General features: G+C 39.7%; 1 protein-coding gene and 1 pseudogene across 4 annotated transcripts in view; one reads left to right on the top strand and one right to left on the bottom strand.

Annotated features, from left to right (window-relative positions):
• The window catches only part of TMEM255A (transmembrane protein 255A), an 85,042-nt gene that overhangs the window by 9,142 nt on the left and 60,630 nt on the right, over window positions 1-15,270 (bottom strand). For all 4 annotated transcript variants that reach the window (XM_033107009.1, XM_033107023.1, XM_033107029.1 and 1 more), the window contains one exon: window positions 7,266-7,409. In XM_033107009.1, the coding sequence (XP_032962900.1) occupies window positions 7,266-7,409 (144 nt within the window). The remainder of the gene's footprint in view (window positions 1-7,265; window positions 7,410-15,270) is intronic.
• LOC117022815 (eukaryotic translation initiation factor 4 gamma 3-like) lies at window positions 8,502-13,619 on the top strand (annotated as a pseudogene).

Raw genomic sequence — 15,270 nt, 5'->3', positions numbered from 1 at the left:
TTTGAGGAACCTCCACACTGCCTTCCATAACGGCTGCACCAGTCTGCATTCCCACCAACAGTGTATGAGGGTTCCTTTTTCTCCACAGCCTCTCCAACACTCGTTACTATTTGTCTTGTTGATGATAGCCATTCTGACTGGGGTGAGGTGATATCTCATTGTGGTTTTTATTTGCATTTCTCTGATGATTAGTGATGTTGAGCATTTTTTCATATGTCTATTTGCCATTTGTATGTCCTCTTTGGAGAAATGTCTCTTCAGGTCCTCTGCCCATTTTTCAATTGGGTTGTTTATTTTTTTGTTGTTGAGTTGCATGATATCCTTGCATATTTTGGATATTAGCCCCTTATTGGAGGCACTGTTTGCAAAAATCTTCTCCCATTCAGTTGGTTGCCTCTTTATTTTGTCGATGGTTTCTTTTGCTGTGCAGAAGCTTTTAAGTTTCATATAGTCCCATTCATTTATTTCAGCTTTTACTTCCCTTGCCTTTGGAGTCAAATTCACAAAATGCTCTTTGAACCCAAGGTCCATAAGTTTAGGACCTATGTTTTTTTCTATGTAGTTTATTGTTTCAGATCTTATGTTTAGGTCTATAATCCATTTTAAATTAATTTTGGTACATGGTGACAGATAGCAGTCCAGTTTCATTCTTTTGTACGTGGCTTTCCAATTCTCCCAGAACCATTTATTGAAGAGGCTGTCTTTTCTCCATTGTATGTTTTTTGCTTCTTTGTCAAAAATTATCTGTCCATATTTATGTGGTTTTATTTCTGCGTTCTCAATTGTATTCCATTGGTCTATGTGTCTGTTTTTCTGCCAATACCATGCTGTTTTGATAATTGTTGCTTTGTATGTAGTACAAGCTGAAGTCAGGTAGTGTGATACCTCCAGTATTGTTCTTTTTTCTTAGGATTACTTTGGCTATTCAGGGTCTTTTGTGATTCCATAGAAATCTGATGATTTTTTTGTTCTATTTCTTTAAAAAATGCCATTGGGATTTTGATGGGGTTTGCATTAAATCTGTATATTGCTTTGGGTAATACGAAGTTTTAAACTATGTTGATTCTTCCAATCTATGAGCACAGGATGTCTTTCCATTTCTTTGTGCCTTCTTCAATTTCTTTTTAAAATGTCTTATAGTTTTCGGTATATAGGTCTTTCACATCCTTGGTTAAGTTTATTCCTAGATATTTTATTCTTTTTGTTGCAATTGCAAAAGAATTTTTTTTAATTTCTTTTTCTGAGATTTCATTGTTAGTATATAGGAATGCAATGGACTTTTGTACATTGGTTTTGTAGCCGGCAACTTTACTGTATTCGTTGATTGTTTCTAATAGCTTTTAGGTGGAATCTTTAGGGTTTTCTATATATAGCATCATGTCATCTGCAAAACAGTGACAATTTAACTTCTTCATTCCCAATTTGGATGCCTTTTATTTCTTTCTCTTGCCTGATTGCTCTGGCGAGGACTTCCAACACTATGTTGAAAAGCAGAGGTGATAGGGGACAGCCCTGTCATGTTCCTCTATGTAGAGCAATAGGCTTCAGTTTTTCACTGTTAATTATGTTATTAGCAGAGGGTTTGTCATATATGACCTTTAGGTATTTGTTTAGGTATTGTTTGTCATTTAGGTATTGTTTGTTTAGGTATTGTTTGTCATAGATGGCCTCTTAAGGTATTTTCCTTCCGTACCTATTTTATTAAGTGTTTTAATCATTAATGGACATTGTATCTTGTCAAACATTTTTTCAGCATCAGTTGATATAATCATATGGTTTTTGTCATTTATTTTATGTGATGTATCACACTGATGGATTTGCATATTTTGAACCATCCTTGTGCCCCTGGGATGAATTCCCACTTGGTCATGATGAATAATCTTTTTAATACATTGTTGCATTCCATTTGCTAGAATTTTATTTAAGATTTTTGCATCTGTATTCATCAGAGAGATTGGTCTGTAGTTTTCTTTGTTTGTGTTTACCTTACCTGGTTTTGGTATCACGGTAAAGTTGACCTCATGAAACGAATTAGGGTATATTATCTCTTCTTCAATTTTTTTGGAAGAGTTTGGTAGAAATCACTAGTGAAGCCATCTTGTCCCAGACTTTTGCTTTTGGGAAGGTTTCAAATGACTGATTCAATTTCCTTACTGGTGATCGGTCTGTTTAGATTTTCAAGTTCTTCATGATTCAACCTGGGAAGGCTATGTATTTCTGAGAATTTGTCCATTTCTTCCAGGTTATTGAATTTGGTGGCGTTTATTCCTTCATAGTATTCTTGGATGATCCTTTGTATTTCTGTGGCATCCATGATTACTTCCCCTCTTTCATCTTTCATTTTGTCTATTAGCATCTTTTCTCTTTTTATCTTACTGAGTTTCGCCTAGGGTTTGCCAATTTTATTAATCTTTTCAAAGAACCAGCTCTTTGTCACATTAATTTTTTCTATTGTCTTTTGGTTCTCTATTTCATTTAGTTCTGCTCTGGTTTTCATTACTTCCTTTCTTCTGCTGACCTTGGTTTCATTTGTTCTTCTTTTTCTAGTTCTTTAAGGTGTAACATGAGGTTATTTATCTGGGATTTTTCTTGTTTCTTAAGATGAGCTGGTAACGATATACATTTTCCTCTTAATACTGCTTTTGCTGCATCCCCAAAATTTTGGTAGGATATATTTTCATTCTCAATTTTTCTATGTATCTTTTGATCTCTCCTCTTATTTCTTTTTTGAACCAGTCATTCTTTAAAAGTATGTTGTTTTATCTCCACGTATTTGTGGGCTTTCCTGCTTTCTTTTTGTGGTTAACATCCAATTTCAAAGCCTTGTGATCAGAGAATATGCTTGGGATAATTTCAATCTTCTTAAATTTGCTGAGGCTAGTTTTATGTCCCAATATATGGTCTGTCCTTGAGAATGTTCCACATACACTAGAAAAAAATGTGTAGTCTGATGTTGTAGGATGAAGTGCTATGTAAATGTCAATTATGTCCATTTCTTCTAATGTGTCATTTAGGGCTGCTGTTTCTTTATTTTCTATTTGGATGATCTATTCATAGCTGTCAATGATGTATTTAGGTCCCCTAGTATAATTGTGTTTTGGTCAATTTCTCTCTTTAGTTCTGTTAGTAGTTGCTTGGTATCTGTCAGTGCTCCCTGATACGGGGTATACATATTGATGACTGTTATGTCTTCGTGTTGTATAGTCCCCTTTATCATTATGAAATTCACATCTTTGTCTCTTGTAACTTTTTTATCCTGAAGTTTGTTTTGTCTGATATCAGTATGACTACATCTGATTTTCTCTGTATACCATTTGCTTGGAGTGTCAATTCCCACCCTTTCACTTTGAGTCTATGTTTGTCCTTGTAGCTGAGATGTGTCTCTTGGAGGAAGCATATAGTTGGGTTTAGTTTTTTGATCCAATCTGATCTTCTGTGCCTTTTTATTGGTGAGTTCAGTCCATTTACACTTAGGGTGATTATTGATATATGAGGATTTCCTATCATTCTATATTTAGTTTTCTGGTAAGACTGTGTCTCCATTGTTCCTTTGCCTTTTTATTGTTGTCTATTATTTCTGTGTGGTGGTATTTTATGATTTTTCCCTCTGTTTCTTCTTTTATTACGTTACATATTTCCAGTTACAAGTTCTGGATTTTTTTTTTTTTTGAGTTGCTACCGTTACGTTTATGTAAAAGAAAGTTTGATATTTAGAGTATTCCATTTTCTTCAGCATGCTTACTTTCTCCATTCCCATATTCCCGTTCAGGCCTTTACTCTCGCTGCTTTAAATTATTTCTATTTATGGTTGTCAAAAAGCCTCTTTCAGTATTTCTTGTAGTGCAAGTCGTGTGTTAGAAAATTCCCTTAGCTTCTGTATCTCTGGAAAGGTATTTATTACTCCTTCATATTTAAAGGATACCTTTGCTGGATATATTATTCTTGGCTCATAATTTCTCTCTTTTAATAGTTTGTATATTTGATTCCACTCCTTCCTTGCTTGTAGAGTTTCTGCTGAAAAATCTGATGATAATCTAATGGGCTTTCCTTTGTAGGTTACCGTTTTCATTTCCCTGGCTGCCTTGAGGATTCTCTTTGTCATTAATTTTTGAAAGCTTGAATACAATGTGTCTTGGAGAAGGCCTGTTGGCGTTGAGATAATTAGGTGTTCTATTTGCTTCTTGGATTCAAGGATCCAGTTCCTTCTACAAGTTTTGGAAGTTGTCATAGACTATGTGTTTGAATATACTCTCTGTTCCCTTCTGTCTTTCTTCTCCTTCTGTTATGCCCATTATTCTTATATTGCTCTTTCTGATGGAGTCAGAAAGTTCTTGTAGAGTTCTTTCATTTCTTTTAAGTCTCAAGTCTCTCTCTTTTTCCATCTGTGTCATTTTCAGAGTTCTATCTTCGATTTCACTGATTCTTTCCTTCATCTGGTTTGCTCTATTACCTAAGTTGGCTGTTTCATTCTTCATTTCTTCTATTGAGTTCTTTGTCTCCAGAAATTCTATTTGGTTCTTCTTAAAAATTTCCATCTCTTTGGTAAAATGTTCATTTTGTTCTTTGATTGTGATTCTGAGTTCATTAAACTGCCTGTCTGTGTTTTCTTGCATCTTGTTGAGTTTTTTCAGAACTGCAATTTTGAATTCTCTGTGTTTTAAGTCAGATATTTCCATGTCTTTAAGTTCATTTTCTGGAGACTTTTCATTTTCTTCCTAAGCTGTCTTGTTACCTTCATTATTCATGGCCGTTAATGGTTTATTATTTCTCTTCCTAGACATCTACTGGAGTGGGTTCTACAACAGGTTGATAGAAAGAGGTCTTTCTTTTGTTTTCCAGTAGATACAGGTAGAATGTTTTATTTTCTCTCTGACTGTAGCCTTTTATTCCCTCTCACACGGTAGTGCTATGTTTTCTCTGCACTATTCTGGCTTCTCACACAATGGGGGGATTCCCTGGAAGGCAGGCTCTCCTCTGTGAACAGTGTGCCTGGGTCATAAGGCGCCACCTCTGTGGAGGGATATGGAGAGTTTCTGAACTTCACAGCTCTTCCTGCACCAGATTCAGAGCCCATGTATTTCAGCAGTTCTGTTTAGTCCTTCAGGGATCCACCCAGATAGGTGGGGCCAAGGGCGGGGTGGGCTGTAAGAGGTGGCCCAGAGCAATGGCAGCGACCACCACAGCTGGTCCTGCTTCCACAGATCCCTCCCCTTTGCTGGAACTAGTTGGGCTGCGAGTCTGTGTCTGCGGACCACAATTCTCAGAACTGCAAATATTCTCTTGTTTTGATCTGACAATGCTCCTCTTCTGCTTCTGGGCAGGTGGGAGCGGGGTGAACTCTGGTAGGGTATGGAGGAGGCGGGTAGTCTCAGTGCCTAAGGCTTCTGTTCTCTGCTTGGCAGTGAGGGCTTAAACCTCTGTTTTCACCCTTCTTCCCTCCGTCTTTGCTCTGAAGTGTCTGCTGTCAGTGTTGGGTTCAGCCGTGTTATATGCTGTCCTCTCAGCCCTGTGGGCCATAAGTGGAGCCCTAGCAGTCCAAGTTCTTCCCTCCCCCGCAGCTGCAGTAGTTCCAGGATGCAGTGAGCTCAGAGCACCAAGCTAAGTTTGCGTCCTGCGTCCGAGTGTCCCTGTCTCTGCACTTCTCCCTTCCCTCCTCCCCTGCTCGTGCAATTTGCCCACCTTTAGGTGAATTCAGTAGTGAGACTCTTCATCTTGCCTGTCTGCTGTGCAGGAAGTCCTTTGTGTAATTGTAGTTGTTCAATATGTTTTAAGTTCCAGGGGAGATTTCAAGAGGCTCACCTCATGCTGCCATTTTTATGACCAGATCTATTTTTTTCCCAGCTTTAATGGATCCCTCCTTGGTCTAATATTGTACTTTATATAGTAAACAAGTCCATGTTCACACTGTATGTACAGTTGTCTCTTGATATCTGCAGGGGATTGGTTACAGGAGCACTCACACAGATGCCAAAATCCCCGGATATTCAAGTCCCTTATACTAAATGGCATAGAAGAATGAAGACAATTGGCCCTCCACATCCCCCGATTCCAAACTGCTGATCAAAAATACTGTTTTCGATCTATAGTTGGTTGAATCTGCAGTTGCAAATCTCTGACATACAGAGGGCTGACTGTGTATTTATTGGGAAAAAAAAGCTACATATAAGTGGACCCGCACAATTCAAACCTGTGTTGTTCAAGTGTCAACTGTATTACTTTCAATAAAGAGTCCTAGACCTCCCCCAAATAGGATTGAAACCCAAAACAAAAATATACTTTATTCAACTAAATGGGGTTTTTCAGTTTCAATCATTTTGTTAATCTGCAGCTGATACTAGGTTGTCCAAGGGTTTTGCATTTCTAAACTGGTTGTTTAATTGGAAGCACCCCCAAATGCTCATGATTTATGTCCCCTTGGAGCTCTTAGGCAATGGAAGTAAATTCGTTATGAGCTTCCCTTCATTCAGAGGTATCTCCTTTGGTACCCAAATTTTGAATTAACCAGATTTTAGTATAATCCCACTCCTCTGTGGTCAAGGATTTCCAATCACTGTAAATGCCTAAAGTACCATTTTATTTGTTTTCCTGAAGTGCCTAGTTCAGTGCTCTGTACACCATGAATCTTTTTAAATTAAGCACGTTATTTGGTTCTGTTTTTCTGTGCTTTATTCTCAGTTCAAAAGGAAAAGGGGAAAGTGCGAATTTGATAACACTATCACTGACCTATATGATTAATAGGACAACAAAGGGGAGGAGGGTGTTATAAAAAAATATTTTCTATGTATAATCCTAGTTAGAAAGTCTAGAGAAAAGGAAGGGACTTATAGATATGATTCAAACCATTGTGTAGCTCAGAATGTCCTCATACTAATGAGCAGGACCAGGCCCCTCCCTGAGGCAGAGGAATGCAAAAAGCCACTGTTGGACAGGGGTCCATGGTTTGGTACTAATGAGTACCATCTTCTCCTTGGTGTAGGTCAAGGCAATTTGGAACACCTTGATCTTATATCCTTTTCTCCCTTATTCTTCCATCTCTCTGTTTCTTCTCCTCTTGTGTCTTTCTAACCCTTCCCATCTATCCTATCATTGTTTGCCTACATAGTCCTTATGCTAGTCACTGGTACTTACAGGCTGCTAGAGGCTATCAGGGATCAAGAAACTGGCTACCTCATACAAATTAGGGAAGTTTCATGAGTAGGGAGAAAATAAGAGAGCATGAGTGAGAGCAAGGGTAATGGAGAGTTCTTTTTTTTCTCAAAACGTACCTGAAAGTCATAAGCAGAATATGGTGGCAGATGAGGATGGCCATGGTAGTAGGTATTGTAGGATGCCACTTGAGGACGAGCATAGTAAGAAACAGTCGAATGGGCATTCTCAACAGAACAGTTCAGTGCGGGGAGAGTTGGGTTCTGTAGAAAACCACACATTAGAAACATTAATGTTCATCACTAGAAAAATTGTTATATAAACTGTGGCTCATCCATTCTATGGAATACCATTCAGCTATTGATAAACAACGTGGTGACAGAGAAAGTTTTCCAGGATATATTGTTAAGACAAAAACAGAAACAAACCAGCAGGAAAACTATGGAGACAATAAAAAGATCACTGGTTTCCAGGGGTTGGGGTTGCGGGAAGGGATGAATAAGCAGATCACAGAAGATTTTTAGGGGAGTGAAAATACTCTGTATGATGTTATAATGATGGATATATGTCATTATACATCACCCATAGAATGTACAACAGCAAGAGTGAACCCTGAGGTAAACTGGACTTTGGGTGATTAAAATACATCAGTGCAGGTTCATCGTTGGTAACAAACGTACTACTTTGGTGGGGGATCGGGGCAGGGAATATATGGGAAATCTCTGCACCTTCCTTTCAATTTTGTTGTGAACCTAAAACTGCTCTAAAACAACAACAAACAACAACAACAACAAAAAATCTTTAATTGAGAAAAAAAGAAAGAAAAAATAATAAAGTCAGCAGGCATTGCCTGAGCCCCGCTACTGAGACAGGTGCCGCATCCCCCGGGGGAGGGAGATAAAGACACCCTCCACCCCGCCCCAGGCCCTTGAGGATATTCCCGTGAAAGCCTCAGTGGCTGCAGCAGGAATGAGACCCAGCACCTGAGCAGAGGCAGCAGCGGCAGCAGTGGCACCACCTCCTCACAAGGCGGCAGCAGCAGTGGTGGAGGCCACTCTTCAACACAACATCAGAGCCCTCTAGATCCGGGTGCCCCCCAAAATTCCCAGAGAACCAATGCAGCAGCTTTTCAAGAATCGAATCCTCACTCCTACTGTCTCGCAGTGTATAGCACAGTAACACAAGTAGCAAGACAGCTGGGACCCCCCGACCCCTTCCCCTATTGAACACATAAAATAAACAAGGGGCATCCATATCTTGCAGCAATGCCCCTGGGACATGCATCGTCCCCTGGACTCTCTCAAACCCCTCATCCCTCTGGACAGAATGCAGATCCAACCACGTTTGTATACCTTGAAATACCTTAGACAATGAATTCACAACCTCAAACCCGTTCTCTGCACAGCAGAACAGTGCCAATACATTGCACATAAAACTGGAAGAGGAGGAAGATTTTGGAACAGACTCCCATTTATAGGTCCTTGGTTGGAAGAGGCTGGATAAAATACTAGATGTTTTCCCCCAGAGGCCTCAAATACAGCCTCCTAAGCTACCATCACGAACAGCAGTCCTTCTATTCATCTTGGTACACAGACACCCACTGCAGTTGGTCAGGCCAATCAGCACATCATGATGATTAACCATCTGCCCATGCCATACCCATTGCCCCAGAGGCCTCAGTACTATATACCACTACATTACCGTCATAGTGGCCATCTTTATGTTGGGCCCCACAACAGTATCCCATTCAACCACCAGGGTCAGCTCCTTTTTATCCTGGACTGGGACCTGGGGACTTCCTCAATGTTTATGGAACACCTTTTAACCCAAGCCAGCAGTGTGTCAGTCAGTACCTATCATAGTGCCTATGCAGCAGCAGCCCCCTCCAGCCAAGAAAGAGAAAAGAAAATAAGAATTTGGGACCCAAACCAAGGAGGCAAAGACATAACAGAGGAGATTATGTCTGGAGATGGCTGCAGAAATCCTACTCCACTCATAGCGAGACCCACATCCACACCTACTCCTACTCAGCTGCTCAGCCAGGTCCCCAAGCACAGCTTTGTGGTCTATGGGACTGTGGAGAGCACTCATCTTGCTGCCAGCACCCCTTTCCATGCAGCTAGTAACCAGAAGCAAGAAGAGAAGCCAAAACCAGATCCAGTGTTAAAGTCTCCTTCCCCAATGCTTAGGCCAGTCCTTAGTGGAGAGAAGAAAGAACAAGAGGGCCAGATATCTGAGACTACTATAGGAGAATCCATACCAGAGCTTCCTCTGCCTCCGTCACCGACCACTGTTTCTCTAATTTCTCGAAGTACAATTGCTTCTCCCGCCTCCGCTGCTCTTAGTAGCCAACCAATATTCACCACTGCTTAGATGTGAACTCTCCTCCTCAAAAGAAGACACAATTCCTATACCCAGCCCAACGTCTTGCATAGAAACATGAGATCCTTTACAAACAGATATTACTGATAATGATATATACTAGAAACCTTTTAGTGTAGCACCTAAAGATATTCCACTGACTTCTAATACTAACCTAATTAATGAAATGAATGGAGTTAGTGAAAAATTACCAGGTACAGAGAGCATTGTGGAATTAATCAAACAGGAGGTGTTGCCATTGACTCTTTTTTATTATTATTATTTTTTAAATTTATTGGGGTGACAATTGTTAGTAAAATTACATAGATTTCAGGTGTGCAATTCTGTATCACATCATCTATAAATTACATTGTGTGTTCACCACCCTGAGTCAGTTCTCCTTCCATCACCATATATTAGATCCCCCTTACCCTCATCTCCCACCCCCCAACCCCCTTACCCTCTGGTAACCACTAAATTACATTCCCCAGATTAATTTTCAAACCCCATGGCCATCCTGTGGTCACTGACTGCCCTCCAATCCCCTCACCCTCTCCCCCATGCCATTGACTCTTGAATTGGAGATTCTGGAAAATCCCCCAGAAGAAATGAAAGTAAAATGTGTTTCAGCTCCCATCACCCCTTCCACATTTCCTTCCTTTTCTCCATCTTCTTCAACTCCTCCAGCTTCTCCTCCCCCGACACCAGTCATTGTTCCTACTGCTGCCACTAATCTTAGTACTGCTATTGCTCCCACCACATTCCAGAGAGTCTTAGAAGAGGATGAGAGCATAAAAACTTGCCTAGTGAAGATGCAAAAGAGATTCAGAACAAAACAGAGATAGAAGCAGATGGGCAAACAGAACAGATTATGGATTCTCAGAACTTAAGTTCAAGAAAAAGTCCCGTCCTAGATCATACAGCTATAACTGCACCAAAGATGTGGAAGAAACAAAAAGATCAGACCTGAACCACTGAAGAGGTATTAGAAACAGAATTGGAGCCTAAGGCTAAAGAGGAGCTTTCAGGTGACAAAATACTTGAATCCAAACAGGATAAAATGACCCAAAGTTTCATCCTGAAAGAGACTCCTCACACATAAAAAAAAAAAAAAAGTGAAAGTTATGGAAAACAATGGTGAAGAAGCTGAGCCTGTACATAATGGTGCTGAGAGTGTTTCTGAGGGTAAAACAATAGATGCTAATTCAGGCTCCACTGATTGTTCTGGTGAAGAGGTCACATTCCCATTTAAACCAGAATCCTGGAAACCTGTTGATACTGAAGGCAAAAAGCAGTATGACAGAGAGTTTTTGTTGGACTTTCAGTTCATGCCAGCCTGTATACAGAAACCAGGGGCCTCCCTCCCATCACTAATGTGGTTCTTGACAAGACCAACCAACCCAAATTGCCAATGCAAACTCTGGATCCTCGGATTTTGCCTCAAGGACCAGATTTTACTCCTGCCTTTGCAGATTTTGGAAGGCAAACCCCTGTTGGAAGCAGTGTACCTTTGTTGAACATTGGGTCATGGATATCTCAACCTGGCCAGAGAACAAAGCCCAGGAAGATCATCACAGTCGTGCACCTGAAGACGTGCACCTGAAAAGGGCAGAGAACACCTGGCAACCCAGCCAAAAACAAAACAGACAAGCTGAGGATCCCGAAACATTAGAACCCCAGGAACTTTTTAGAAAAATGCAAAGTATCTTAAATAAATTGACACCACAGATGTTCAACCAACTGATAAACCAAGTGTCAGGACTTACTGTTGACACCACAGAGGAGCAGCTGAAAGGAGTCATTGACCTGGTATTTGAGAAGGCAATTGATGAACCCAGTTTCTCTGTGGCTTACACAAACATGTGTCAATGTCGAATAATGCTGAAAGTTCCCATGGCAGACAAGCCTGGTAACAGTGAATTTCTGGAAGCTGCTATTAAACAGTTGCCAGAAAGAGTTTGGAAAAGATAAAGCAGAGGATCATGTCTTTGAGAAGCAGCAGAAAGAACTAAAGGCTGTCAGTGCTCCAGAGGAGAGGACAAGGCTTCGTGATAAACTGAAAGAAGCTAAGGAAAAAGCCCCAAGGAGATCTACTGGTAACATCGAGTTTATTGGGGAACTCTTAAAAACACAGAATGCTAACTGAAGCCATTATGCATGACTGTGTAGTGAAGCTGCTAAAGTACCATGATAAAGAATCCCTAGAGTGCCTATGTTGCCTACTCACCACCATCGGCAAAGACCTGGATTTTGAGAAAGCAAAGCTACTCATGGACCAATATTTTAATCAGATGGAGAAAATTGTGAAAGAAAGAAAAACCTCATCTAAGTTTCAATTCATACTTCAGGATGCAATAGACCTAAGGCTGTGTAATTCGGTATCTTGAAGAGCAGATCAAGGGCCTTGAACAGATTCACAAAGAGACTAAAATAGAACAAGAAGAGCAAAGGAAGGTCCAGCAGCTCATGACCAAAGAGAAAAAAAGACCAGGAATCCAGAGAGTGGAGGAAGGTGGGTAGAACACTGTACAGGGGGCCAAGAATAGTCAGGTTCTGGACCCCTCAAAATTCCTGAAAATCACTAAGCCCACAATTGATGAGAAAATTCAGCTGGTACCTAAAGTGCAGCTGGGCAGTTGGGAAAAACGCAGTAGTGATGGAGCAAAGGCAAGCGAGACTGATGCCTTACGGTCAAGTACTTCCAGTTTAAACAGATTCTCTGCTGTGCAACCTCCAGCAACCTCAGGGTCTACATCATCCACACCTTAACATGGGCAGGAAGAAGCCCCTTCCATCTGCTACAGCTTGTCCAAACACTTCCATGAGGAGTAGCAGTAGTAAAGACCTGTTAGACAATCAGTCTCAAGAAGAGCAACAGAGAGAGATGCTAGAGACCATGAAACAGCTTACCGGAAGAATGAATATGGACAGGAACAGCACTGAGGCTGACTGAAACAAAACCAGGGAGTCAGTGGCGAAACCAGAAATTCCAGGAACATCCACCCCTGACATGTCTGCATTGTCAGAAGAGATGGAGCGGAAGTCTAAATCTGTCACTGATGAATATCTACACATTAATGATTTTAAGGAAGCCATGCAGTGTGTGGAAGAGCTGAATGCCTAGGGCCTGTTACATGTGTTTGTGAGAATGGGAATGGAGTCCACCCTGCAGCCAAATCACCAGGGATCACATGGGCCAATTACTGGATCAGTTGTGCAGTCAGGAAAACTCAGCAAACAGAACTTTTAAAATGCTTTTTCAGAAACATTAGAATTGGCAGATGATAGCGCCATTGATATTCCCCATATTGGTCGTATCTTGCTGAACTGGCTACTCCCATGTTAAAAGAAGGAGGAATCTCCATAAAATAACTTATCATAGAATTTACCAAACCTTTACTTCCTGTTCAAAGACCTGGGGTCTTGCTGTCTGAAATATTGCACCTTTTATGCAAACAAATGAGCCATAAGAAAGTGGGAGCCTTATGGAGGGAGGTTGACCTCAGCTGGAAGCACCAGAAGGGGAAGATGTACATAATTTTCTCTTGGAGCAGAACTTGGACTTTATGGAGTCTGACAGTTCCTATTCCTCCGAAATACTTTGAAAGAAAGAACTCTCTGTTGACGAGCTATATAAGTGACTTGAGAAACTCATTATTGAGGACAAAGCAAATGACGAACAGATCTTTGACTGGGTAGAGGCTAATCTAGATGAAAGACAGATGAGTTCACTTACATTCCTTAGAGCTTTAATGACAGCCGTTTGTAAAGCAGCTATTATAGCCGAGTGTTCTACCTTCCGAGTGGACACTGCTGTTATCAAGCAGGGAGTGCCGATCTTATTCAAGTACCTAGACTTGGACAGGGAGAAGGAAATGCAAGTGCTTTATACACTAAAGCATCAATAGTAAAATTTGATCAACCTGCCAATTTGCTATGGATGTTTTTTGATTGCCTATATGACTGAAGAGATAATCTCTGAGGATGCCTTCTACAAGTGGGAAAGCAGCAAGGATCCCACAGAGCAGAATAGGAAGGGTATGGCCCTCAAATCTGTCAAGGCATTCTAGACTTGGCTTCGTGAAGCAGAAGAGGAATCTGAAGATAACTAAATCTTCACATACACAAAGAAACAAAAAGAACAATTTAAGCATTTTTTTAAAAAATGTTTCATGTCTTCGCCAATCATAGTGCAGCAAGGCCAATTCGAGCAGAAACACTCACGTGTGCATGAATGGGAGAGGAGAAACAGGAAAAAAGAAGGTGATAGTTGAGGGAAAAAGTACTGGGTAGAAGTAAAGGAGGACTCACACTTAAAAAAAAAACACATCTGTTTAGCAAAAAAAAAAAAAGTTGTTGAGAACTTTTAATTGATTTTAAGGACTGCAAATGCCAGTGCAATTTTTTAATTTGAAGTTTCTGTAAACAACTTGTATAATAAAAAAAGCAGAGAAATAAATTTCCCTCCCCTTCAGATTAACCTCACATTTGTTTTAAAGCATAGTCGTTAGTCCAGATTTAAGAAGGTTTGGGGTAAACAAGGTAAGAAATATATATATATATATATATATATATATATATATATATATATATATATACACATTTTGGCATCAGATCTTTCTGCCTGCCTCTCAGCTTGCTTCGGAAAAAAAAAAATCACAATAGTAATCAAAATATACACAACCTCGGAACAGAACTAGAGGACTAGAGAACTCCAAGAATTGTTTTTAAAAAAGTGATACCCTGGGAAAAGTACTCTTAATACTTTTGAAATTTTTAGAGCAACTTTAAGGCTTATAAATACATAGGACAAATATTTAAAAAAAACCAGAAATATTATAAATTGACAATACTATTTCTTTTCACTTTCAAAATATAAAGAACAAAATAAAGACAAACATTGCAAGTTTAAAAAAATAAAGTCTTTAAAAAAGAATCCACCATGTTACATTTATATAGCATGATCCCAATTTATGTAAAAATAAAGACCCAAACAATTATATATGTATGAATGTTATAAATGAAAAGAAATTAATCAGGAAAGATTCACAAGAAACTGTTAACTATTGTTATCTTTGGGGAAGGGAGTTGTATTAGGAGGTAAATGGGGATTCTTCACTTTCTGTTATACAGCCAAAGTTTTTACAACTAATATGTATTACTTGTGTCATTTCCTCCCAATTTATTTTGAAAAATTCAAAACTATAGAAAAGTTGAAATCTTATTTACATGATTTTTTTAAAACAAAAAAGAAAACATAAGACCCAAAATATACAATGTCAAATTGACAAGGCTGAACAGGCTACTGCCTGTTGAAATGTAATGAATCACAAAGTGTTTGTAAAAGTTGTGAGGCTTCTGATAGATTCCAACCTTGCTAAGGAGCTCTCATGCAGACAGGAAGGGTATTTATTTCTCATCAGCCCTGCAGGCTGGAGGCAAAACCCTAGCAGTATACAGAAACCATGAAAGACCAAGCAGAATATATTGATCCTTATTTTTAAAAAACAAAACAATGCAGAAAGAATTATATACCATTTTTATAACATGGTGGTGTGTGTACTCTTTCAAGAATTAAAGCTAATTTTGTCCAGGATGAGAGTCCTGCTCCCAACAGGGCCAAAGCATTGCTAAAGGAAATCACCACTGCTCATTAGCTCCCAAACAAGACCGTTATTTTTACCTATTGAGTACCACATAGGTCAAGGTGTTGGGCAAATGTTTTTTCCATTTTCCATGTCATTGACACCTCCTCCATTCCTG

The sequence above is a fragment of the Rhinolophus ferrumequinum genome, chromosome X, assembly GCF_004115265.2.
Source record: "Rhinolophus ferrumequinum isolate MPI-CBG mRhiFer1 chromosome X, mRhiFer1_v1.p, whole genome shotgun sequence".
NCBI classification, from domain to species: Eukaryota; Metazoa; Chordata; class Mammalia; order Chiroptera; family Rhinolophidae; genus Rhinolophus; species Rhinolophus ferrumequinum.
This window is presented reverse-complemented; position numbering and strand designations above follow the sequence as displayed.